The sequence below is a fragment of the Heterodontus francisci genome, chromosome 48, assembly GCF_036365525.1.
Source record: "Heterodontus francisci isolate sHetFra1 chromosome 48, sHetFra1.hap1, whole genome shotgun sequence".
Taxonomy (NCBI): domain Eukaryota; kingdom Metazoa; phylum Chordata; class Chondrichthyes; order Heterodontiformes; family Heterodontidae; genus Heterodontus; species Heterodontus francisci.
The window spans coordinates 4,808,949-4,835,597 of record NC_090418.1 but is presented as its reverse complement, the minus strand read 5'-3'; the positions used below and the strand labels follow the sequence as shown (position 1 = coordinate 4,835,597).

Below are 26,649 nucleotides of genomic sequence, written 5' to 3'. Positions count from 1 at the left end.
TTTCGAGATATTACATTTAGTTCCTCATCTAAATCATTAATATATATTGTGAATAGCTGGGGTCCTAGCACCGATCCCTGCGGTACCCCTCGAGTCACTGCCTGCCATTCGGAAAAAGACCCATTCATCCCTACTCTTCGCTTCCTGTCTGCCAACCAATTTTCTATCCATCACAATACACTACTCCAATCCCATGCGCTTTAATTTTACACGCTAAACTCTTATGTGGGACTTTGTTGAAAGCTTTCTGAAAGTCCAAATAAACCATATCCACTGGCTCCCCCTCATCAACTCTCCTAGTTACATTCTAGTAGATTTGTCAAGCATGATTTCCCTTTCCCATTCTCACGTTGGCAGGCTGTGACTAGTGGCTTACCGCAGGGATCAGTGCTTGGGCTGCAGCCGTTCACAATATAGATCAATGATTTGTGTGTGGGGACCAAATATGGTATTTCCAAGTTCACGGATGACACAAAACTAGGTGGGAATGTAAGTTGTGAGGAAGAAGCAAAGCGGCTTCAAGGGGATTTGGACAGACTTAGTGAATGGGCAAGAACGTGGCAGATGGAATATAATGTGGAAAAATGTGAGGTTATCCACTTTAGTAGGAGGAATAGATGTGCAGAGTATTTCTTAAATGGTAAGAGGTTAGAAAGTGTAGATGTGCAAAGGGACCTCGGTGTCCTCATCAATAAGTCACTGAAAGCTAACATGCAGGTGCAGCAAGCAATTAGGAAGGCTCATGGAATGTTAGCCTTTATGGCAAGAAGATTTGAGTACAGGAGTACTGAAGTCTTGCTTCAATTGTATAGAACATTCGTTAGACCGCAATTGGAGGTGTGCAGTTTTTGTCCTCTGACTGTAGGAACGATATTATTGCCATAGAGGGAGTGCAATGAAGATTCACCAGACTTGTTCCCGGGATGGCGGGACTATCCTATGAAGACAGATTGGGGAAACTAGGCCTGTATTCTCCAGAGTTTCGAAGAATGAGAAGTGATCTAATTGAAATCTACAAAATGCTTAAAGGGATAGACAGGGTGGATGCAGCTAAGATGTTTCCTCTGTTTAGGGAATCTCGAACCAGGGGACACAATTTCAAAATGAGGGGGAAGCCACTTAGGACAGAGATGAGGAGAAACTTCTTTATTCAGAGGGTTGTGAATCTTTGGAATTCTCTACCCCAGAGGGCTGTGGAAGCTCAGTCATTGAGTATGTTTAAAGCAGAGATTGACAAATTTCTAAATACAAATGACATAAGGGGATATGGGGATAGTGTGGAAAAAAGACATTGAAGTGGATTATCAGCCATGATCATATTGAATGGCAGGGCAGGCTGAATGGCCTACTCCTGCTCCTATTTTCTATGTTCCTGTATTCCTAACTCCTTATCCTCAAGTGAGGCAGGCAAACCTATAGTTATACTTAGGGATACAGGAGTTACCCAAACTCTTGCTGGGGAAAAGCATAACATTTCCACCAGAGAGCGCACTGAATGTTAAAGTTTTAGTGACTGGTATTGGCGGGGAGTATATACCCGTACCTTTGTATCAGGTGCACCTAGAGTATGACCTAATGTCTGGAACAGTAACTTTAGGAGTTGTCCATAGTTTGCCGGTAGACAGAGTTGATCTACTCCTGGGAAATGATTTGGCTGGAGCAAAGTAGTAGCTTCTCCCATAGTCATAGAGAAACCAAGTGAAGTTAAAGAGACAGAACAGTTAGTTACAAGATAAGGTTCCAGGAATTTTTCCTTCATGTGTAGTAACCCGAGCAATGGCTAAACAAGTTTTTTATTCCTTCTATTTCTTTGTAACAGCTGTAAACAAAAATTCCTTTTTTCATTTTTCCCAGTTACATGGTTGTGTGTGTGTGTGAGGACTAGGATAAATAAGGGGCTTTAAAATTTCAATTTGTGTGTATGATCTACTTTATAATTGGTTAAGACTTGGTTTATAATAAGTGGATAGTTTTGTTGTTCAATAAAGAAACCTGGTTGCTGTGCTTTATTCTGGGGAAAATAGAGTATATGATTGACTGTTTTGGTAAGTGGGGAAAAATTTAAATATATGTTGTGATCTGTGGAGAAATGGGACTGAATTAACAGTGCACTCCTCCTGCCACGGTCATAACTACATTAAAGGCGGCATAGTAATACAAGTTGTTGGTGGTGCAATGGTTCAGTTAGGGGCTAACTGTTCAGTTAATTGTCAGTTAGAGGCTAATATGATAATATATAGAAACACTTAGATTCTATAGTACCTCCTTTCACAGCCTAAGGACATCCCAAAGTGCTTTACAGCCAATGAAATATTTTGAAGTGCAGTTGTTGTTGTGATTTAGGAAATACAGTAGCTAATTTGTGCACAGTAAGATCCCATGGGCAGCAATAAAATAACGACCAGAAAACCTGTATTAATGATGCTCGCTGTGGAATAAATATTGGCCCCGAACACCTCTTCTTGTAAGAAATAGTCTAATGGGATATTTTAAATCCACCCGAGAGGGCAGGTGGGTCCTCAGTTTAATGTCACATCTGAAAGATGGAACTTCTGACAGTGCAGTACTGCCTCAGTACTGCACTGACGTGCACTACGTTGCAGCTGTAAAGATATATAACGATATGGTGAAGGAGGTGTAATTGATTGTTCAGTCTTACTAGCAGTTTGGTCCATTACTTGTCATTCCACACTTTCCATTCCCACATTTCAGAGTGTCGGTTCTTGCTTCGTTACAGATTGAAGCACATATGGCCTTGTTATCAGTCAAAATCAATTTATAATATTGCTTTAAATTCTTGGGAACCAGTGAAGCACAGTCATCTGTTGATTGTAACAAAGTACAAGTTATGATTGATCTCTAATACACCGAGAACCGTACACTTGCACTCACTCCCCGTCAACTTTTTCCGATATGAATTCCTACATCAACATTTGTACAGAGTGTGGCAAAAGCGTGGCAATGGGAAGTAAGGTTTTGTGCATAGCAAGGTGCAGACATAAGATTTTAAATATTTTATAGACATTTTGCATCTAGTATGTACCTGTCACACTTAGCATCATGGAAACTTACATCACAGAAGAAAGCTATTTGGCCCATCACGCCTGGAAAAAAACTATTCAATTAGTTCCATTCCGCAGCTCTTTTCCCGTAACCTTTTCAGGTATTTATCCAGTTTGCTTTGAAAGTTATTGTTGAATCTGCTTCCATCCTCCTTTCAGGCAGTGCATTCCAGATCATAACAACTCAACGCTCAAAAAATAAATTCTGCTGCTCTCCCCCAGGTCCTTTTGGCATAATCTTAAATCTGTATCCTCTGCTTATCAGCCCTCCCACTAATGGAAACAATTTCTCCAAAGTGTCTAAAGTATTAAAAAAGGTGCGTGCAAATATACATTTAAATTCCTAACAGGTTATTTTTTAACAGGAACAAAGCATTAATACTGCAACAATAAAGTACAAAAATTGCACCCCTACCAGTTACAACTGCTTCTTCAACCGTTGCATGTGATTTGTCAAATTGGAATCCAGTGCAGTTACCTGCAGTTTAAAAGACAAGATTAGGTAAATCACTTCTCATCACAATGTATTTGAGGATGATTTATACTCCAACCCTGCTGACTGAGAGTTTTCTGATTTTGGTGCTGATTAAGGTAAGGACTTTTAGTCTTGGGAATGGAACACAGAAAAGTTCTCCCTACACTGTCCCATCAGACACTCCCACAGCAGCACAACGTGGGTTAGATATAATGTGAAGCTCCCTCTGTGCTATCAAACATTTTCAGTTCAGGTACTTTACATTGTCCTATTAAACACTCCCAGGGCAGGTATAGCATAGGTTTGTTGCAGAGTAAAGCTTGTTCTACACCGCCCCATCAAACACTCCCAGGCAGATACAGCAGGGGTTAGAAACTATTGAAAGCTTCCCTCTACACTGTCCCCATCAAACACTCCCAGGGTATATACATTATGGGTTAGATACAAAGTAAAGCTCTCTCTACTGTCCCATCAAACTCTCCCAGGGCAGATACAGCAGAGTTTAGAGAGAATAGATCCTTATTCACAGATTAAAGTCCATCAGCTCAGACACTTGGGGCTTCAGGTTTGACTCCTACCTCCTGTTGAATTGGTACAAGTTGTATTTTTCAGATTCTTTTCAATTTCTTTCACTGTGTCAGTGAGAAAGTCTGGAGAAAATTCTGAATTGCTCACAGTGATGATTACATCATGATCAACAATGATGCTGCCATTCCTATGGGGCAAAAAAGACATTGCTTTAAACCCAATGAAATTTCAGCCATCTGGCTTACAAACAATGAAGGGCACAGCTGGGTAACTGTTAAAAAACATTTATTTTATTGTCTAAGGGAAGGAATATTGTCCAGGATGAGGCTCTGGTTCTCCTTCAATGGTACCATGAGATCCTCGATGTCCAGGAATCTGGGATTAATACATCTTTAGCTCTCCTTCGGTACTGCAAGTGAGCGTCAACCTTAATTCGGAGTTGAATCCCTGGTGTGCGACTTGAGCACTGGACACTCATCAGAGGCAAGAGTTCAACCCATGGGCCAAACTGACAGAGTTCACCTCTGCAACAATCAATCAGCTTCAGAGCAGTTCCTGATGAAGTTTGTGGGGATTCTTGATCAGGCAAGTGTTTGTTTTCTACATTCATTTGTTCTCAGAATGTGGTCAATGCCACATTCATTGCACATTCTTGGGTTCTCTAGTGATTGGGGTTACAACTGACTGACTTTTGCCAGGTCACGTTAGAGGATATTGAGTCAACCACATGGTGTGGGACCAGAGTTGCATGCAGGTAAGACCAGGGAAGAGGTGGTAATTTTCCTTCCCTGAAGGGCACTAGTGAACAATCTGGTAGCTTTCACAGTGCCAGTTCAGAAGCAACCAGATTGATTGAATTTAATTTCACATTTGCCATTGTGGGATTTGAACTCTTGACTTCGGGGTTGTTGGCTCAGTATCAGAGCCATAATATCACATGCGCTGCCTTTTGTACATTTGGCTGTAGTGCAACAATACCATTTCCCAGGTGAGTAGGAACTCAAGTAAGTCTCCAGATCACAATGTCTCTCAGAAAGAGCTTCACATGGAGTGAATTGTTTTGAATGCACTGACTGTTGTGTGGGGGGGAAAAAGTTGCCCTTTTGAATACAACAAAGCACCACAAACAGTAACAGAATGAACAGCCAATTAAATTGATTTTTAGAGAGGAATTTTGGCCAGGGCACTGGGAGAATGGCCTGTCCCTTTTCAAATAATGCCACAGGTTCTTAAGCATCCAGCAACAAAAGGGGCATTGGTTTGATGTATCATCTGACGTTCGTCACCTCCGACAATGCAGCACTCCTGTAACACCTGCAATGATGCATACATGCCAATCCTGTGTGAAATGCTGAAGCAAGATTAAGCCTTTATCTTCAGAACAAGCTTGGCTCAGTGGGTAGCACTCTCCCTTCTGAGTTAGAAGGTCATGAGTTTAAACCCTGCTGCAGTAATCTAAATACAAAATCTTCTAAATGCAAAATCTCCCTTTGGGACATCCTGAGGAAGTGCAAGATAATACAAGCTCTTCCTTTCCTGAGACCAGTTGTCACAATGTACAATTCATGGTAACAAGTCTTTTGAAGCAGTCCAGGGGACTACAAGCTGAAAGGATTTTACCTTATGCTTAGAATCCTCACTCCACTGTATCCCTCTATCCCTCTGTAAATGATGTTCATCTTGAAGAGAGAGAAAGAAAGACAGGATTATGAATGTTCCTGTATTTAAATGTACATTTCATTTCATTGGAGGGAGACAGTCAAGATAATATTATGGCTGCTTATAATTGGTCAGAGGAATTCATGGTTCTCACCCCCCTCAAAAAAAATTGACGCAATCTATTTGGGGGATTCGGGGCCATGATCAGCAGTGAGTGGGAGGGACTTTTATTAATGCAAGGTTTCCTCCTCTTCATGGTGTGCTGGAGTTTCTGGGGGCACCACAGTGGAAGATCCCATCTCTGCCCCTTGTAGCCTGATGTCACAGATGGAGGTGGGACTAGGAAAGATGACATCACACGCTGAAGTTCTCACCAGTCCCCCCTCTTGTGAGAGGCAGCCAGCTGTTGTAAAGAGGACCACCTTTCTAGAAAGGGGCCCGTTTTTGTTAACAATAACCCCATACCCAGGAAGTACCCCAGCTATACTGATGACATGGGCACTTTTGAGGACAGGAATTATGCCAAAGTACGAGATGTTGGCAAACCTAAGGCCATTGTTGAAGAAAGGGGCAAGTCATAGCAGTTTACCCTTGTTGCAAGTAAATTTTGGGCCCATAACACCAGAACATTCGAGAGAAATGAGTTAGTTGTGGACAACACCTTGAATTGGGTCTGATATACTTAATTCTTATTAATTAATTCTTTTTCAAGAAACAGTCTGTGGACAACGGGCATGGGTTGGAAGTTGTATCTGTAGATTTACAGAACGCCACATGAGAGATTTCAGTGCAAATGAAAGTATATGATATTAAAGGAAATGGAGCTGCATTGGTAGAGAGATGGCGAGAGAGATATTGGGAAAGTAGATTATTTTTGAACGGGAGTTTATGCTAAATTATACGATCTTAAATGGTTGAGAGAATATAGACAGAAAAGGCGGTAAAAAAAGTCAAAATGAGGTTGTACACACAGGAACAGTGAATATGAAAGCCAAGGAAACAATGTTGAACTAATAGAAGACCACAGTTGGAATGGGCAGCCCTGGGCACCAACCTGCTCTTCGAAGTTATCCGAAAATGCTTTGAACTCCTCTGATTTGTTGTCTTTCAGCTTGTCAGAATACGTCTCACTTGTTATCTTGACAGAAGCATTGATGGTGGCTTCAACAGTTTCTGTAAAAGATCAAAATACAGTTTCATTAATCATTCAACAGACAAAATTTTACTGCAGTGGGGTATTAAGGAGAAGTCTTTTTTGATACAGTGAATTGTTATGATTTGAAATGCACTGCCAGAAAGGGTGATGGAAAGAGATTATATAGTAACTTTGAGAGTTGGATATATAGTTGACAATTAAAAATGTATAGGGCTATCGGGGTAAGAGTGGGGGAATGGGACTCATTGGATAGATCTTTCAAAAAGCTGGCATAGCCATGATGGACCAAATGGCCTCTCTCTCTGTGCTGTAAAATTCTATGATTCTCATTAATTTTCTGGCAGTAAAAGTGACATGAGAACTGTGAATGAATACAGGATGCTCAACCCATAACTCATTTTGGAAGTTCACACACTATTGTACCTGATACATGACTTTGTGCATTGTTAGTTGGAGGGATAAAGGAACTTTGACATATGCTTAGTTCTCCCTGCCCCATCCCTCCACGGTTCTCAATTGCAAAGATTACTTTATGGAAATTCGAATTTACCATGGGCTCAATTTGTTTCCCTCACCATGTTTTACGATTAGACTGTTGTCATTGTTGGGCTGCAACACACTGCCTCATAACCTGAAACTTAGTTGAAATGCAGTTAAAAGGACAAAACTCAGCCAGGTCATTATATGCCATTCACAGTGTCAGCTGTGGTTCAGTAATAGCACCTTCACCTCTGGGTCAGAAAATTGTGGTTTCAAGTCCTGCTCCAGAGACTTGAGCACATAGTTCATGCCAACACTCCTAGTGCAGGACTGAGGGAGTGCTGCACTGTTGGAGGTGCCTTCTTACAGATGAGATATTAAACTATGACCCAATTTTCCTCTCAGGTGGATGCAAACTATACCATGACACCACCTGAAGAAGATCCAGGGAGTTCTTCCAGTGTCCTGTCCAAATTTATCCTTCAGCCAACACCTAAAAGAGATGATTTGATAATTCATCCCATTGCTCTTTACGGGTGTTTGCTGAGTGCATATTGGCCACTGCAATGGCCTACTCCTTTCTTTTGTATAGTACAAGATTGACTACACTTCACAGCACTTTGTTCACTGTAAAGCACATTGGGACATCTTGAGATCTTCAAAGGTGCTATAGGAATGCAAGTCTTTTATATTCAGGCTCAGTAAACTGAAGAGGAATTATTTTGGGATCTGCTGGGTGTCTGGTGCACAAGGACCCATCTCTTATGTTTGATTCTCCAAAGTAAGCTGCTGAGAAATGAAAACTCAGCTCTAGTTTCTGAGTATGTGGTTTGGAGTCCACACTCTCTCCCTATGGGGACACACCCCCATACTTAGCTAAGCTCAGAGAAACGAGGCCCAGGTTGGCAAGAAGGGAAGAACAAGAGGTTGAGTGTAAAAAGATCTTTGCAAAAGATCTCTGGAAAAAGATAGAGGTATACAGACAGACTATGAAGTATGGAAGAGTGAAACCCACTGTTAACTAATTGGTAGAAGTTAGTATGATACAAGGGGATGAGGGACTTCAGTTATGTGAATAGACTAGAGAAACTGAGATTGATCTCTGGAGCAGAGAAGGTTAAGGGCAGATTTAATGGAGCTGTTCAAAATTTTGAAGGGTTTTGATCAGGTAGACAGGAAGGAACTGACGGAAGAGCCAGTCACCAGCGGACAGTGATTAAGGTAATTGGCAGAAGAATCAAGGGGGAGTTGAGACATTTTTTTATGCAGAAAGTTGTTACGATCTGGAATGCACTATATTTGAAAAAGACAAAATTGCAGGGCTACAGGCAAAAAGCAAGGGAGTGGGACTAATTGGATAGCTCTTTTATACAGCCAGCAGAGGGCCGATGAGCTGAATGGCCTCCTTCTGCAATGCCTGATCGATGATAAGCTAGTAGAAGTAATGTAACATTCAAATAGATGCAAGGGATTGAAGGTCAAGGACAGAAGTCTGTCAATAAAGAAGATTGAGAATAACTTGCCAAAGACATACCCTAGACGGGGAGGCAGGGAATCACAGGGAAAGTCGCAACTGCTTCAACACAGCAGTCAAACTGCCAGCTGAGCAAAGGAGTTTCTGAGAAAGTTGTTACCGATCACCAAATTAGGGTTCACCGTGAAACCTGAGGGACTGGTTTAATTTTCCTCTGCAATTTTTAAGGATGTACTGAAGGTGTAGGTGGCTGGATACAAGATGAAGTTATGCTTCAGTTATACAAAGCCTTAGTCAGACCCTATCTGGAGTACTGTGTTCATTCCTGGGCAATGCAACTCTGAAAGAATATATTGCCTTGGTAGGCGGTGTAGTGCAGTTTCATCAGAATGATACCAGGACTTAGCAGCTTAAATTATGAGGACAGGTTGCACTAACTTGTGTTCCCTGGAGTATAGAAAATTGAGGGGTGATCTGATCGAGATATTTCTAATGTTAAAAGGATTTTAGAGGATAGATAAAGAGGAACTAACTCCTCTGGTGGGGCAATCTGGAATATGAGAGAATCCAGAATATAAAATTAGAGCCAGGACATTCAGGAGCGAAATCAGGATGCACGTTTTCTCAAAAGGGTGATATAAATCTGGAATATTCTCTGCCAGAAGGTGGTGGATGCCGTGAAGACTGAGACAGACAACTTTTTGTTAGATAAGGATATCAAGTGAAATGGAGAAAAGCAATAGTATCAATAAACACACAAAGGAATAGCATCAAAAAGTACAATTAGTCTTAAAATAAACTCACCAATCTCAATGCTATCTTTTACAAATTCACAGTATGTTCCACTGTAGCTGTCCGTGCATTCGCATTTCTTTCCATTCCAGATCCCTCCATTCTGACATGGATTTGTTGCTTCGTCAAGAAATAATAATAGTTATTTCAAAATAATGTATGATTGTTGAAATGGCTCACAATAGAAGAGCAATTTTTATTTTCCAGTTTCTGTCTACCTCTACTGTAGGAACATATTCATATTGGGACATTGCTCAATGGTCACTTTCATTATCTGCATCGCCTAACCATTCTACACAAATGAACTTGGACATTAGCTGTTGACCAGCTTTTTGATAATGGATGGCATTGGATAATGGAGGGCAAAATGAATAATAGAGAGCAAAGGAATCATGGAGGTCAAACTGGATAATGGAGGTCAAACTGGATAATGGAGTACAATATGGATAATGGAGACAAACCTGATAATGGGGAACTAAATGGATAATGGAGGTCAAACTGGATGATGGAGGATAAAATGGATAATGGAGGATAAACTGCACAATGGAGGTCAAACTGGATAATAGAGATCAAACTGAATAATGGAAGACAAACTGGGTAACGGGGCACAAAGTGGATGATGATGATCATGATGGCTCGTTCTTCAAAGATCAAGGGAAGATTTGGCTCTGTGGGTGCTGGCACGCTCGCTGGTGGATAAACATTCCAATTCTAGATCTGCAGGCTCTTGAGCACTTGGGGCACAGGAATTCTTGACCTGGGGGAGCCTGGGCAGAATCAGCTTCCTTCTATTTTTGATGTTTCTCTTCCACAACTTCATGTCTTATGGACTCAATCCTGCAAGGAACATTCCTGATTTTTGAGCGCTAGTTGTTCCTGTCAGCAGCATCCTGCTCCTTTGTTGGTTGTTCGATGTCAGACAAAGAGAGTTGTTTCTTCGGCTGGTCCTTGAAACATTTTCATGGAGCACAGTTGTCCATGCAGCACTGCTTTTGGCATTCTTGTGTCCTCCATGCATGATACGTGCCCTGACCAGCGTAGCTGTCATTGGAAGAGGATGCTCTGAATGCTGGGTAAATTCCCTCCTAAAGGGCCTTCAATATTTGTAATGTTGTCCTGTCATTTATATCCGTAATGGAGCACAAGCAGTGTTGATGGAAGCATTCAAGCAGCTTAATTTGTTTACTGTACAGCACCCAAGATTCTGAGCCATACAAGAGGCCTGTGAAAACAACAGCTTTGTCCACCTGGATTTTCGTGGATATGTGCAAGGAGTCATTTATCCAGTCTCGTTTAGATTGGCGACCAAAAGAGCTGTTGGCTTTGGACAAGCGATTGTCAATGTCTTTGCTGATGGAGGCAGCGTTTGAAATCATGATGCCCAGATATGTGAATTGATCGACAGTGTTGAGACTTTGATCATCAATATTGATCTGTGATGGGTTGTAACTTTCAAGGGGTGGGTGTTGGAACAGCACTTCTGTTTTCTTCAGACTGATGGTAAGGCGTTTTCTGCTTCTGAGAAACAGATCACAATGAGCTGTAGTGTTTCCGATGTGTGGGCCACAAGGGCACAATCAGCATCAGCAAAAAGAAGTTCCAAGATGTGCACTTCTGTGGTCTTTGTAAGCGCTAAGATTCGTCGTAGATTGAAAAGACTCCCATCTGTTCAGAAGCGGATGCAAATACCCTCTGTCGAATCTCTCTCGGCCCTGTGAAGCATCATGCTGAAGAAGATGGAAAAGAGGGTCGCTGCAAGAGCACAGTGCTCTTGGGCGGCACAGTGGCGCAGTGGTTAGCACCGCAGCCTCACAGCTCCAGTGACCCGGGTTCAATTCTGGGTACTGCCTGTGTGGAGTTTGCAAGTTCTCCCTGTGTCTGCGTGGGTTTCCTCCGGGTGCTCCGGTTTCCTCCCACATGCCAAAGACTTGCAGGTTGATAGGTTAATTGGCCTTTATAAATTGCCCCTAGTATAGGTAGGTGGTAGGGAAATATAGAGACAGGTGGGGATGTGGTAGTAATGTGGAATTAGTGTAGGATTAGTATAAATGGGTGTTTGATGGTCGGCACAGACTCGGTGGGCCGAAGGGCCTGTTTCAGTGCTGCATCTCTAAACTAAACGAAAAAAAAAACACACTTTTGGTTTACACCATTGGAGATAGGGAAGCTATCAGAGAGTGCTCCATTCAGTTTCACCTGGCCTTTCTGTCCTACATGCAGCTTTTGGGGAATCTCCAGAAACTTAGGTGGACAACTCAGTCTAGACAGTATTTCCCACAGTCCATCCTGGCTGACGGCATCGAAGGCCTTTGTGAGGTCCGTGAAGGAAACCTCTCGGCCCATGTTCTGTTCCCTGCATTTTTCTTGGCTCTGTCTCAGTACAAAGACCATATCCGTGGTTCCTCTTCCTGGCCAAAATCCACACTGGCTTTCGGGGAGAATTTCTTTGGTGATTGTTTGTACAAGTTTGTTTAGAAGTACTCTTGCTACGATTTTGTCTGCATTGGAGAGCAAGGTAATCCCTCTGTAATTTGAGCACTCTGGCTATTCCCACTGGTTTTTGTAGAGGGTGACAATCACTGCATCGTGAAGCTCCTGTCGCACTCTCTCTTTCTCCCAGCAAGCCGTAAACAGCTCTGTGACCTTGTCATGAAGTGTGCTTCCTCCCTGCTTGTAGACCTTTGCTGGAATGCCATTAATTCCCGGGGCCTTGCAGGATTTCAGTAGTTCGATGGCACTCGCAATCTCTTTGCACATCAGCAGTTCATCCAGTTCGAACTTTGTTTCCCTTTGTGGTATCCTCACTATGGAAGCTTCCTGCACCATCCTTTCATCCCCAAAGAGGCTCTCAAAGTGCTCTGACTATGGAATCATGATGGTCTTTGTCAGTAAGCATGGTTCTGCGGGCAGAAGATTATGGTGCTGCCTGTATCAGGTGGGATGGTCCAGAAACGGTCTTCAAGGACTTGTAAAAAGATCTCATGTCACTGCTGTCTGCATAACTGTGTGTCTTCTCTACCAGTGCTTACCACCAATCATTTTAAATGACTCGAAGCTTGGTTTGCAGGGTACTGCAGGCTTATCCTAGAAGCAGCTTTTGCAGATTGGTCACCTGGTCTTGCAAGAGATTTCGTATAGTAGGAGCATTTCTTTTGAGCAAATCTCAGATTCTGGAGTCGGTTTCGTCGAACCAGTCCCTGTTTTTGCTCACTGAATAACTGAGCACTTTCCACAGTCGTTTTCTGAAGAACATGTTTACCTGGGTCCATTTCAGTGTCCAGGAACATGCTATCATTGAGCTTAATTTCCAGTTTGCTCTGGAGTTCTGCTTGAACCTCTGGCAGACCTAGTCAGTGAACTTGGAGTTTCTTCGTTACTGGGGCCTTTCTCTTGGGAGGTGGCTGATTTTGAGTGCAACATTTGCTCGGACCAGTCTGTGGTCAGTGTAAGAGTCGGCACTGGGCATAACTCTGAAGTGAAGTACAACCCTGATGTCCGGTTGGCGAACTAGGATGTAGTCCAAGAGGTGCCAGTGTTTTGAACATGGATGTCCCCGAGTGGTTTGATTCTGTCCTTCTGCTGCAACAGGGTATTAGTGATGCTGCATTTATGCTCAGTACAGAATTCCAGAAGCAAACGACCATTGTCATTGCAGTTGTCGACGCCGTGCCCGCCCAGCACACCTTTCCAGGATTCTTTGATTCGATCAACTCTTACACTCAAAACCCCCAGTATGATGAGCTTATCGTTGGTCTTATGAAAAAGGTTGTGCAGATCGTGCCAGAAATCTTCTTTCACAAGATCAGCATGGAGCATGGGGGCATATACGTTGTTTCTGATGGCAAACTGGTTGTTTTGAATCAGCAGTCGCATGGACATGAGAAGATCGAAATTACCGAGGGGAAGACTCTGAAGCTTGCTTGCAATCATATTCTTTATCATAAAGCCGACACTGGATTTGCATAGTTCCTCCTTGCCTTTCCCTGACCAATGAAGTGTGTAGCCTCTGCTCCGTGTTCTGTCAATGAACCTTATTCTGCAAAGCAAACTGAGTGCTGCGATATCGATGTCAAGCCAAGCTACTTCTCTGGCAACAAGCACAGATCGTTCTGGAGGGCGCATGTTGTCATCTGCGTTAATTATTGCGCGAACATTCCAACACGCAAATTTTAGAATGTTTTAGCTCGTTGCGTTATTTCTTTCTTTTGCACCGCTTGAAAGATGCCCGTTGATCACGGTAAGCCAACCAGGTAAGGTTAACACAAACAATGCTTGCGTCACCTTTTCCAGGCCCATCTCCATTTGGAGTAAGCAACCCTAGAAAAGGCTGCTTGGTTGCTCAGAGTGCTGCTGAATAATGTTGCTGTCTCCAGATCAACAGTCAGACGACCCATACTTCTCAGCTGCCTACCTGCAGGATGGAGGCTGCGGCTGCCAGTGCCATCTTGCACCTTCTGTTATCGCTACTCCCCCCATTGCTATGGGCCTGATTCTTCTCGCCTGCACTTACTTGGTTTAAAATGAAGATCAGCTTGCGCTGACTGATCTCACTCTTTAGGCTAAGGGTTTCCCTGCAGTGGCTCAGCAGGCTGAGAAGACCATGACAACCACCAAGCTCCAGGTTTTACATCGGAGTTTCCTTCTCCTAGCCTCTGACTAAAGAGCACCACCCAGAGGTACGGGTAGGTTTGAAATCAGAGTTTTCTCTCTCCTCGATAAACTGCAAACCGCAGTTAACAAGCGCCATCTACCTGAAGCGACTGATTTTAAGATACCTGTTGTTGCTATTCTGAATGGTCAACCTCAACATTGAAGCCCTGGGGAGTGGCGAGAGCCAGGGCTGGAGTCCAGTGACTCAGAAGCATCAAGAGCTGACTCTCTGTGCAGGGGTGAGAGCCGGGAAGCGGCTAGGGTCTGGAAGCGGTCAGGCTCGGGGCTCTCATGCAGTAACGCAGGGCTGGGGGCCAGAAGCATCAAGCGCCGACTGACTGTGCAGAGACGAGGGCCGGGAGTGGTGAGGGTTGGGGAGCGGCGTGGGCTGGGCCGTAACCAAAGGCCGTGGGCAAGAAGCATCAAGAGCTGATTGTCTGTGAACAGTTGGCTGCAGGTATTTCACAGGTGACGCATAAAATGAGGTATGGGGTATATGTGCAAGGGGCTGGGCCAGGGTGAATCCACTTTGCTCTGGGACATTTGGGTTCAGCGTTTAGCTGGTGGTGGAGTCGGGCCCAGTTTCCAGCAGGAAGGAAGGCTGGTGGCCTAGCTTGCGATCGGGGTGAGGATCAAGTCCGAGAGCTGGGGAGGGAGGGAGAGTCAAATTGTTACAGTGCAAAATTGTTTTGAGTAGGGGTAATTTAGCTTAGTGCTGAGTTGGGGTTTTACTGAAGGAGTTTTATGTTGAGGTGGGGTTACTGAGACAGTTTAATGTTGAGGTGGGATATTTTAGAAACTGGATAATGGAATCAAACTGGATAACAGAGGATATACTGGAGAATAAGGAGCAGAATTTCTCACCCACAGCTGTTACAAAAATTTCTAAATTCACTTGTAACAGCCCTTCAAAACACTCCCACAGGGGATGCTGAGACCAAGTGGGCCCACATCAGAGACGCCATCTATGAGTCAGCTTTGACCACCTACGGCAAAAGTGCGAAGAGAAATGCAGACTGGTTTCAATCTCATAATGAAGAGCTGGAACCTGTCATAGCCGCTAAGCGCATTGCACTTTTGAACTACAAGAAAGCCCCCAGCGATTTAACATCCGCAGCACTTAAAGCAGCCAGAAGTACTGCACAAAGAACAGCTAGGCGTTGCGCAAACGACTACTGGCAACACCTATGCAGTCATATTCAGCTGGCCTCAGACACCGGAAACATCAGAGGAATGTATGATGGCATGAAGAGAGCTCTTGGGCCAACCATCAAGAAGATCACCCCCCTCAAATCTAAATCGGGGGACATAATCACTGACCAACGAAAACAGATGGACCGCTGGGTTGAGCACTACCTAGAACTGTACTCCAGGGAGAATGCTGTCACTGAGACTGCCCTCAATGCAGCCCAGCCTCTACCAGTCATGGATGAGCTGGACATACAGCCAACCAAATCGGAACTCAGTGATGCCATTGATTCCCTAGCCAGCGGAAAAGCCCCTGGGAAGGACAGCATTACCCCTGAAATAATCAAGAGTGCCAAGCCTGCTATACTCTCAGCACTACATGAACTGCTATGCCTGTGCTGGGACGAGGGAGCAGTACCCCAGGACATGCGCGATGCCAACATCATCACCCTCTATAAAAACAAAGGTGACCGCGGTGACTGCAACAACTACCGTGGAATCTCCCTGCTCAGCATAGTGGGGAAAGTCTTTGCTCGAGTCGCTCTGAACAGGCTCCAGAAGCTGGCCGAGCGCGTCTACCCTGAGGCACAGTGTGGCTTTCGTGCAGAGAGATCGACTATTGACATGCTGTTCTCCCTTCGTCAGATACAGGAGAAATGCCGTGAACAACAGATGCCCCTCTACATTGCTTTCATTGATCTCACCAAAGCCTTTGACCTCGTCAGCAGACGTGGTCTCTTCAGACTACTAGAAAAGATCGGATGTCCACCAAAGCTACTAAGTATCATCACCTCATTCCATGACAATATGAAAGGCACAATTCAACATGGTGGCTCCTCATCAGAGCCCTTTCCTATCCTGAGTGGTGTGAAACAGGGCTGTGTTCTCGCACCCACACTTTTTGGGATTTTCTTCTCCCTGCTGCTTTCACATGCGTTCAAATCCTCTGAAGAAGGAATTTTCCTCCACACAAGATCAGGGGGCAGGTTGTTCAACCTTGCCCGTCTAAGAGCGAAGTCCAAAGTACGGAAAGTCCTCATCAGAGAACTCCTCTTTGCTGACGATGCTGCTTTAACATCTCACACTGAAGAATGCCTGCAGAGTCTCATCGACAGGTTTGCGTCTGCCTGCAATGAATTTGGCCTAACTATCAGCCTCAAGAAAACGAACATCATGGGGCAGGATGTCAGAAATGCTCCATCCATCAATATTGGCGACCACGCTCTGGAAGTGGTTCAAGAGTTCACCTACCTAGGCTCAACTATCACCAGTAACCTGTCTCTAGATGCAGAAATCAACAAGCGCATGGGTAAGGCTTCCACTGCTATGTTCAGACTGGCCAAGAGAGTGTGGGAAAATGGCGCACTGACACGGAACACAAAAGTCCGAGTGTATCAGGCCTGTGTCCTCAGTACCTTGCTCTACGGCAGCGAGGCCTGGACAACGTATGCCAGTCAAGAGCGACGTCTCAATTCATTCCATCTTCGCTGCCTTCGGAGAATACTTGGCATCAGGTGGCAGGACTATATCTCCAACACAGAAGTCCTTGAAGCGGCCAACATCCCCAGCTTATACACACTACTGAGTCAGCGGCGCTTGAGATGGCTTGGCCATGTGAGCCGCATGGAAGATGGCAGGATCCCCAAAGACACATTGTACAGCGAGCTCGCCACTGGTATCAGACCCACCGGCCGTCCATGTCTCCGTTATAAAGACGTCTGCAAACGCGACATGAAATCGTGTGACATTGATCACAAGTCGTGGGAGTCAGTTGCCAGCATTCGCCAGAGCTGGCGGGCAGCCATAAAGACAGGGCTAAATTGTGGCGAGTCGAAGAGACTTAGTAGTTGGCAGGAAAAAAGAAAGAGGCGCAAGGGGAGAGACAACTGTGCAACAGCCCCAACAAACAAATTTCTCTGCAGCACCTGTGGAAGAGCCTGTTACTCCAGAATTGGCCTTTATAGCCACTCCAGGCGCTGCTTCACAAACCACTGACCACCTCCAGGCGCGTATCCATTGTCTCTCGAGATAAGGAGGCCCAAAAGAAAGGTGGATAATGGAGCTTCGCAAAGTGCATGATGGAGAATGAGCTGGATAATGGAGGATTTGCTGTGCTCTCCTTTGAGTTGAACTAAAGGTACTATGACCAAACAAATCGCCCTACAGGGACTCTGCAAGCTGATCCAGATTTTTTGAAAACCAGCTCAACAATTACTTTTGTGAGAGCAAGAAAAAATCCAATCTACTGCCAGATCTTTTGTTGCTTTCTTGTTTTATTCTGAAACATTGGGCTCTGTTCCATGGAGCTACATTCAGATTTCCTATCTGCTCCTCCTTGGTGAGCTGGAGTTCATTGATCGTTGGCAGATTACCATGCATATTAATATACTGCCAAAAATGGGTTGGGCCTGCTGTCGGCATTTTTGGGCCATGCTGCCAGTGCCCGTTGACCATCCTCTGTCCAGTTATAACTAGACATGCTATATGAGGTTACCCACATGCAGTTCCATAAAAATACTCGACTTTATTAGAAAATTCTAAAATTCATTACAGTAGTACATGGGCAATAAACATTTTGGAACTCAATGAATTAAATGAAAACACTGATGACTAAGATTAAGGAAATACCTGTTGTTGTAGTTGTGGTAGATCTTGTGGTGGTCGGTGTAGTAGTTTGAATTGTGGTAGCCGTTGTCTTGACCATTGTGGTTGTTGCACTAGTAGATGTTGTGGCAGGGGAGGTGGAGGGTGTAATAGAGGTTGGTCTGCTTGTGCCTGCGGTACTTTTGGTGGTGGGGGTGGGTTTAGTGGTTGCTGTGCTACCGACTGAGGAGGTTTCTATGGTTCCTGTGCTACCTGTTGAGGAGGTGTCTATAGTTCCTGTGCGACCTGTTGAGGAGGTTTCTGTGGTTCCTGTGCTACCTGTTGAGGGGGTTTCTGTGGTTCCTGTGCTACCTGTTGAGGAGGTTTCTGTGGTTCCTGTGCTACCTGTTGAGGAGGTTTCTGTGGTTCCTGTGCTACCTGGTGAGGGAGTTTCTGTGGTTCCTGTGCTGCCTGGTGAGGAGGTTTCTGTGGTTCCTGCACTACCAGTTGAGCTTCCGGTGGTTCCGGCGCTAATTGTTAAGGGGCTTCCGGTGGTTCCTGCACTAACTGTTGAGGAGCTTTCGGTGGTTCCTGCGCTACCTGTTGGGGAGCTTCCGGTGGTTCCTGCACTACGTGTTGAGGAGCTTCGGGTGGTTCCTGCACTACCTGTTGAGGGGCTCCCGGTGGTTCCTGCGCTACCTGTTGAGGGGCTCCCAGTGGTTCCTGCGCTACCTGTTGAGGAGCTTTCGGTGGTTCCTGCAATACCTGTTGAGGAGCTTCCGGTGGTTCCTGCGCTACCTGTTGAGGAGCTTCCGGCGCTACCTGTTGAGGGGCTTCCGGTGGTTCCTGTGCTAATTGTTAAGGGGCTTCCTGTCATTTCTGTGCTAATTGTTAAGGGGCTTCCGGTTTTTCCTGTGCTAATTGTTAAGGGGCTTCTGGTGGTTCCTGCGCTACCTGTTGAGGGGCTTCCGGAGGTTCCTGCACTACCTGTTGAGGGGCTTCCGGTGGTTCCTGCACTACCTGTTGAGCTTCCTGTGGTTCCTGCACTACCCGTTGAGGGGCTCCCGGTGGTTCCTGCGCTACCTGTTGAGGGGCTCCCAGTGGTTCCTGCGATACCTGTTGAGGAGTTTTCGGTGATTCCTGCACTATCTGTTGAGGAGCTTCCGGTGGTTCCTGCGCTACCTGTTGAGGAGCCTCCGGTGGTTCCTGCGCGACCTGTTGAGGGGCTTCCGGTCGTTTCTGTGATAATTGTTAAGGGGCTTCCGGTTTTTATTGTGCTAATTGATAAGGGGCTTCCGGTGGTTCCTGCACTACCTGTTGAGGAGCTTCCGGTGGTTCCTGCACTACCTGTTGAGGGGCTTCCGGTGGTTCCTGCACTGCCTGTTGAGGAGCATCCGGTGCTTCCTGCGCTACCTGTTGAGGAGCTTCCGGTGGTTCCTGCGCTACCTGTTGAGGGGCTCCCATTCGTTCCTGCGCTACCTGTTGAGGAGCTTTTGGTGATTCCTGCACTACCTGTTGAGGGGCTTCTGGTGGTTACTGCCCTGCCTGTTGAGGAGCTTCCGGTGCTTCCAGCGCTACCTGTTGAGGAGCTTCCGGTGGTTACTGCGCTACCTGTTGAGGGGCTCCCATTCGTTCCTGCGGAGCTTTCGGTGGTTCCTGCACTACCTGTTGAGGAGCTTCCGGTGGTTCCTGCACTACCTGTTGAGGAGCTTCCGGTGGTTCCTGCGCTACCTGTTGAGGAGCTTCCGGTGGTTCCTGCGCTACCTGTTGATGGGCTTCCGGTGGTTCCGGTGCTAATTGTTAAGGGGCCTGCGGTGGTTTCTGTGCTAATTGTGAAGGGGCTTCCGGTGGTTCCTGTGCTAATTGTTACGGGGCTTCCGGTGGTTCCTGCAGTACCTGTTGAGGGGCTCCCGGTGGTTCCTGCACTACCTGTTGAGGGGCTCCCGGTGGTTCCTGCGCTACCTGTTGAGGGGCTCCCAGTGGTTCCTGCGCTACCTGTTGAGGAGCTTTCGGTGATTCCTGCACTACCTGTTGAGGAGCTTCCGGTGGTTCCTGCGCTACCTGTTGAGGAGCCTCCGGTGGTTCCTGCGCGACCTGTTGAGGGGCTTCCGGTGGTTCCTGTGCTAATTGTTAAGGGGCTTCCGGTCGTTTCTGTGATAATTGTTAAGGGGCTTCCGGTTTTTATTGTGCTAATTGATAAGGGGCTTCCGGTGGTTCCTGCACTACCTGTTGAGGAGCTTCCGGTGGTTCCTGCACTACCTGTTGAGGGGCTTCCGGTGGTTCCTGCACTGCCAGTTGAGGAGCTTCCGGTGCTTCCTGCGCTACCTGTTGAGGAGCTTCCGGTGGTTCCTGCGCTACCTGTTGAGGGGCTCCCATTCGTTCCTGCGCTACCCGTTGAGGAGCTTTTGGTGATTCCTGCACTAGCTGTTGAGGGGCTTCTGGTGGTTACTGCCCTGCCTGTTGAGGAGCTTCCGGTGCTTCCAGCGCTACCTGTTGAGGAGCTTCCGGTGGTTACTGCGCTACCTGTTGAGGGGCTCCCATTCGTTCCTGCGGAGCTTTCGGTGGTTCCTGCACTACCTGTTGAGGAGCTTCCGGTGGTTCCTGCACTACCTGTTGAGGAGCTTCCGGTGGTTCCTGCGCTACCTGTTGAGGAGCTTCCGGTGGTTCCTGCGCTACCTGTTGATGGGCTTCCGGTGATTCCGGTGCTAATTGTTAAGGGGCCTGCGGTGGTTTCTGTGCTAATTGTGAAGGGGCTTCCGGTGGTTCCTGTGCTAATTGTTACGGGGCTTCCGGTGGATCCTGCAGTACCTGTTGAGGGGCTCCCGGTGGTTCCTGCACTACCTGTTGAGGGGCTTTCGGTGGTTCCTGCACTACCTGATGAGGAGCGTCCGGCGGTTCCTGCACTACCAGTTGAGCTTCCGGTGGTTCCGGCGCTAATTGTTAAGCGGCGTCCGGTGGTTCCTGCATTAACTGTTGAGGAGCTTTCGGTGGGTCCTGCACTACCTGTTGGGGAGCTTCCGGTGGTTCCTGCACTACGTGTTGAGGAGCTTCGGGTGGTTCCTGCACTACCTGTTGAGGGGCTCCCGGTGGTTCCTGCGCTACCTGTTGAGGGGCTCCCAGTGGTTCCTGCGCTACCTGTTGAGGAGCTTTCGGTGGTTCCTGCAATACCTGTTGAGGAGCTTCCGGTGGTTCCTGCGCTACCTGTTGAGGAGCTTCCGGTGGTTCCTGCGCTACCTGTTGAGGGGCTTCCGGTGGTTCCTGTGCTAATTGTTAAGGGGCTTCCAGTCATTTCTGTGCTAATTGTTAAGCGGCTTCCGGTTTTTCCTGTGCTAATTGTTAAGGGGCTTCCGGTGGTTCCTGCACTACCTGTTGAGGAGCTTCCGGTGGTTCCTGCGCTTCCTGTTGAGGGGCTTCCGGTGGTTCCTGTGCTAATTGTTAAGGGGCTTCCAGCGGTTCCTGCATTACGTGTTGAGGGGCTCCCGGTGGTTCCTGCACTACCTGTTGAGGAGCTTCGGGTGGTTCCTGCACTACCTGTTGAGGGGCTCCCGGTGGTTCCTGCCCTACCTGTTGAGGGGCTCCCCGTGGTTCCTGCGCTACCTGTTGAGGAGCTTCCGGTGGTTCCTGCGCTACCTGTTGAGGAGCTTCCGGTGGTTCCTGCGCTACCTGTTGAGGAGCTTCCGGTGGTTCCTGCGCTACCTGTTGAGGGGCTTCCGGTGGGTCCTGTGCTAATTGTTAAGGGGCTTCCAGTCATTTCTGTGCTAATTGTTAAGCGGCTTCCGGTTTTTCCTGTGCTAATTGTTAAGGGGCTTCCGGTGGTTCCTGCACTACCTGTTGAGGAGCTTCCGGTGGTTCCTGCGCTTCCTGTTGAGGGGCTTCCGGTGGTTCCTGTGCTAATTGTTAAGGGGCTTCCAGCGGTTCCTGCATTACGTGTTGAGGGGCTCCCGGTGGTTCCTGCACTACCTGTTGAGGAGCTTCGGGTGGTTCCTGCACTACCTGTTGAGGGGCTCCCGGTGGTTCCTGCGCTACCTGTTGAGGGGCTCCCCGTGGTTCCTGCGCTACCTGTTGAGGAGCTTCCGGTGGTTCCTGCGCTTCCTGTTGAGGGGCTTCCGGTGGTTCCTGTGCTAATTGTTACGGGGCTTCCGGTGGTTCCTGCACTACCTGTTGAGGGGCTCCCGGTGGTTCCTGCACTACCGGTTGGGGAGCTTCCGGTGGTTCCTGCACTACGTGTTGAGGAGCTTCCGGTGGTTCCTGCAATACCTGTTGAGGGGCTCGCGGTGGTTCCTGCGCTACCTGTTGAGGGGCTCCCAGTGGTTCCTGCGCTACCTGTTGAGGAGCTTTCGGTGGTTCCTGCACTACCTGTTGAGGAGCTTCCGGTGGTTCCTGCGCTACCTGTTGAGGGGCTCCCGGTGGTTCCTGCGCTACCTGTTGAGAGGCTCCCCGTGGTTCCTGCGCTACCTGTTGAGGAGCTTCCGGTGGTTCCTGCGCTTCCTGTTGAGGGGCTTCCGGTGGTTCCTGTGCTAATTGTTAAGGGGCCTCCGGTGGTTTCTGTGCTAATTGTGAAGGGGCTTCCGGTGGTTCCTGTGCTAATTGTTACGGGGCTTCCGGTGGTTCCTGCACTACCTGTTGAGGGGCTCCCGGTGGTTCCTGCACTACCTGTTGGGGAGCTTCCGGTGGTTCCTGCACTACGTGTTGAGGAGCTTCGGGTGGTTCCTGCAATACCTGTTGAGGGGCTCCCGGTGGTTCCTGCACTACCTGTTGAGGGGCTTTCGGTGGTTCCTGCACTACCTGATGAGGAGCGTCCGGCGGTTCCTGCACTACCAGTTGAGCTTCCGGTGGTTCCGGCGCTAATTGTTAAGGGGCGTCCGGTGGTTCCTGCATTAACTGTTGAGGAGCTTTCGGTGGGTCCTGCACTACCTGTTGGGGAGCTTCCGGTGGTTCCTGCACTACGTGTTGAGGAGCTTCGGGTGGTTCCTGCACTACCTGTTGAGGGGCTCCCGGTGGTTCCTGCGCTACCTGTTGAGGAGCTTACGGTGGTTCCTGCGCGACCTGTTGAGGAGCTTCCGGTGGTTCCTGCGCTACCTGTTGAGGAGCTTACGGTGGTTCCTGCACTACCTGTTGAGGGGCTCCCGGTGGTTCCTGCGCTACCTGTTGAGGAGCTTACGGTGGTTCCTGCACTACCTGTTGAGGGGCTCCCGGTGGTTCCTGCGCTACCTGTTGAGGGGCTCCCAGTGGTTCCTGTGCTACCTGTTGAGGAGCTTACGGTGGTTCCTGCGCGACCTGTTGAGGAGCTTCCGGTGGTTCCTGCGCGACCTGTTGAGGGGCTTCCGGTGGTTCCTGTGCTAATTGTTAAGGGGCTTCCTTTCGTTTCTGTGCTAATTGTTAAGGGGCTTCCGGTCGTTCCTGCACTGCCTGTTGAGGAGCTTCCGGTGGTTCCTGCGCTTCCTGTTGAGGGGCTTCCGGTGGTTCCTGTGCTAATTGTTAAGGGGCCTCCGGTGGTGTCTGTGCTAATTGTGAAGGGGCTTCCGGTGGTTTCTGTGCTAATTGTTACGGGGCTTCCGGTGGTTCCTGCACTACCTGTTGAGGGGCTCCCGGCGGTTTCTGCACTACCTGTTGGGGAACTTCCGGTGGTTCCTGCACTACGTGTTGAGAAGCTTCGGGTGCTTCCTGCACTACCTGTTGAGGGCCTCCCGGTGGTTCCTGCGCTACCTGTTGAGGAGCTTCCGGTGGTTCCTGCGCTACCTGTTGAGGAGCCACCGGTGGTTCCTGCGCTACCTGTTGAGGGGCTTCCGGATGTTCCTGTGCTAATTGTTAAGGGGCCTCCGGTGGTTTCTGTGCTAATTGTGAAGGGGCCTCCGATGGTTCCTGTGCTAATTGTTACGGGGCTTGCGGTGGTTCCTGCACTACCTGTAGAGGGGCTCCCGGTGGTTCCTGCACTACCTGTTGAGGGGCTTTCGGTGGTTCCTGCACTACCTGATGAGGAGCGTCCGGCGGTTCCTGCACTACCAGTTGAGCTTCCGGTGGTTCCGGTGTTTATTGTTAAGGGGCTTCCGGTGGTTCCTGTGCTAACTGTTGAGGAGCTTCCGGTGGTTCCTACGCTACCTGTTGAGGGGCTTCCGGTGGTTCCTGTGCTAATTGTTAAGGGGCCTCCGGTGGTTTCTGTGCTAATTGTGAAGGGGCGTCCGGTGGTTCCTGTGCTAATTGTTACGGGGCTCCCAGTGGTTCCTGCGCTACCTGTTGAGGAGCTTCCGGTGGTTCCTGCGCTACCTGTTGAGGAGCTTTCGGTGGTTCCTGCACTACCTGTTGAGGAGCTTCCGGTGGTTCCTGCGCTACCTGTTGAGGGGCTCCCGGTGGTTCCTGCGCTACCTGTTGAGGGGCTCCCCGTGGTTCCAGCGCTACCTGTTGAGGAGCTTCCGGTGGTTCCTGCGCTTCCTGTTGAGGGGCTTCCGGTGGTTCCTGTGCTAATTGTTAAGGGGCCTCCGGTGGTTTCTGTGCTAATTGTGAAGGGGCTTCCGGTGGTTCCTGTGCTAATTGTTACGGGGCTTCCGGTGGTTCCTGCACTACTTGTTGAGGGGCTCCCGGTGGTTCCTGCACTACCTGTTGGGGAGCTTCCGGTGGTTCCTGCACTACGTGTTGAGGAGCTTCGGGTGGTTCCTGCAATACCTGTTGAGGGGCTCGCGGTGGTTCCTGCGCTACCTGTTGAGGGGCTCCCAGTGGTTCCTGCGCTACCTGTTGAGGAGCTTTCGGTGGTTCCTGCACTACCTGTTGAGGAGCTTCCGGTGGTTCCTGCGCTACCTGTTGAGGAGCTTCGGGTGGTTCCTGCGCTACCTGTTGAGGGGCTTCCGGTGGTTCCAGTGCCAGTTGTTAAGGGGCCTGCGGTGGTTTCTGTGCTAATTGTGAAGGGGCTTCCGGTGGTTCCTGTGCTAATTGTTACGGGGCTTCCGGTGGTTCCTGCAGTACCTGTTGAGGGGCTCCCGGTGGTTCCTGCACTACCTGTTGAGGGGCTTTCGGTGGTTCCTGCAGTACCTGATGAGGAGCGTCCGGCGGTGCCTGCACTACGTGTTGAGGAGCTTCGGGTGGTTCCTGCAGTACCTGTTGAGGGGCTCCCGGTGGTTCCTGCGCTACCTGTTGAGGGGCTCCCAGTGGTTCCTGTGCTACCTGTTGAGGAGCTTACGGTGGTTCCTGCGCCACCTGTTGAGGAGCTTCCGGTGGTTCCTGCGCTACCTGTTGAGGGGCTTCCGGTGGTTCCTGTGCTAATTGTTAAGGGGCTTCCTTTCGTTTCTGTGCTAATTGTTAAGGGGCTTCTGGTCGTTCCTGCACTGCCTGTTGAGGAGCTTCCGGTGGTTCCTGCGCTTCCTGTTGAGGGGCTTCCGTTGGTTCCTGTGCTAATTGTTAAGGGGCATCCGGTGGTTTCTGTGCTAATTGTGAAGGGGCTTCCGGTGGTTCCTGTGCTAATTGTTACGGGGCTTGCGGTGGTTCCTGCACTACCTGTTGAGGGGCTCCCGGTGGTTCCTGCACTACCTGTTGAGGGGCTTTCGGTGGTTTCTGCACTACCTGATGAGGAGCGTCCGGCGGTTCCTGCACTACCAGTTGAGCTTCCGGTGGTTCCGGCGCTAATTGTTAAGGGGCTTCCGGTGGTTCCTGTGCTAATTGTCAAGGGGCTTCCTGTGGTTCCTGCACTACCAGTTGAGCTTCCGGTGGTTCCGGCGCTAATTGTTAAGGGGCTTCCGGTGGTTCCTGTGCTAATTGTCAAGGGGCTTCCGGTGGTTCCTGCGCTACCTGTTGAGGGGCTCCCAGTGGTTCCTGCGCTACCTGTTGAGGAGCTTTCGGTGGTTCCTGCACTACCTGTTGAGGAGCTTCCGGTGGTTCCTGCGCTACCTGTTGAGGAGCTTCGGGTGGTTCCTGCGCTACCTGTTGAGGGGCTTCCGGTGGTTCCAGTGCCAGTTGTTAAGGGGCCTGCGGTGGTTTCTGTGCTAATTGTGAAGGGGCTTCCGGTGGTTCCTGTGCTAATTGTTACGGGGCTTCCGGTGGTTCCTGCAGTACCTGTTGAGGGGCTCCGGGTGGTTCCTGCACTACCTGTTGAGGGGCTTTCGGTGGTTCCTGCAGTACCTGATGAGGAGCGTCCGGCGGTGCCTGCACTACGTGTTGAGGAGCTTCGGGTGGTTCCTGCAGTACCTGTTGAGGGGCTCCCGGTGGTTCCTGCGCTACCTGTTGAGGGGCTCCCAGTGGTTCCTGTGCTACCTGTTGAGGAGCTTACGGTGGTTCCTGCGCCACCTGTTGAGGAGCTTCCGGTGGTTCCTGCGCTACCTGTTGAGGGGCTTCCGGTGGTTCCTGTGCTAATTGTTAAGGGGCTTCCTTTCGTTTCTGTGCTAATTGTTAAGGGGCTTCTGGTCGTTCCTGCACTGCCTGTTGAGGAGCTTCCGGTGGTTCCTGCGCTTCCTGTTGAGGGGCTTCCGTTGGTTCCTGTGCTAATTGTTAAGGGGCATCCGGTGGTTTCTGTGCTAATTGTGAAGGGGCTTCCGGTGGTTCCTGTGCTAATTGTTACGGGGCTTGCGGTGGTTCCTGCACTACCTGTTGAGGGGCTCCCGGTGGTTCCTGCACTACC

General features: G+C 48.5%; 3 protein-coding genes across 3 annotated transcripts in view; all 3 read right to left on the bottom strand.

The window, feature by feature from the left end:
- The window catches only part of LOC137357333 (mucin-17-like), a 193,170-nt gene that overhangs the window by 23,995 nt on the left and 142,526 nt on the right, over nt 1-26,649 (bottom strand). The window contains exons 3-4 of the mRNA XM_068023585.1: nt 3,478-3,540; nt 2,660-2,822 (exon numbers count right to left, since the gene is read on the bottom strand). Of these exons, the coding sequence (XP_067879686.1) occupies nt 2,660-2,822; nt 3,478-3,540 (226 nt within the window). The remainder of the gene's footprint in view (nt 1-2,659; nt 2,823-3,477; nt 3,541-26,649) is intronic.
- Nucleotides 3,580-18,196, bottom strand: LOC137357318 (mucin-17-like). The gene is made up of 6 exons (XM_068023573.1): nt 18,093-18,196; nt 9,639-9,746; nt 6,779-6,897; nt 5,686-5,744; nt 4,116-4,252; nt 3,580-3,644 (listed from the first exon to the last, which is right to left on the bottom strand). The coding sequence occupies exons 1-6, from the start codon at nt 18,166-18,168 to the stop codon at nt 3,580-3,582; spliced, it is 564 nt and encodes a 187-aa protein (XP_067879674.1). The 5' UTR covers nt 18,169-18,196.
- LOC137357317 (mucin-19-like) overlaps nt 18,336-26,649 on the bottom strand; it is a gene marked incomplete at its 5' end in the record, with an annotated part of 39,979 nt that continues 31,665 nt past the window's right edge. The window contains 7 exons of the mRNA XM_068023571.1: nt 18,336-18,577; nt 20,406-21,050; nt 21,744-22,559; nt 23,308-23,386; nt 23,622-23,753; nt 25,005-25,202; nt 26,088-26,285. Coding sequence (XP_067879672.1) covers nt 18,336-18,577; nt 20,406-21,050; nt 21,744-22,559; nt 23,308-23,386; nt 23,622-23,753; nt 25,005-25,202; nt 26,088-26,285 — 2,310 coding nt within the window. The remainder of the gene's footprint in view (nt 18,578-20,405; nt 21,051-21,743; nt 22,560-23,307; nt 23,387-23,621; nt 23,754-25,004; nt 25,203-26,087; nt 26,286-26,649) is intronic.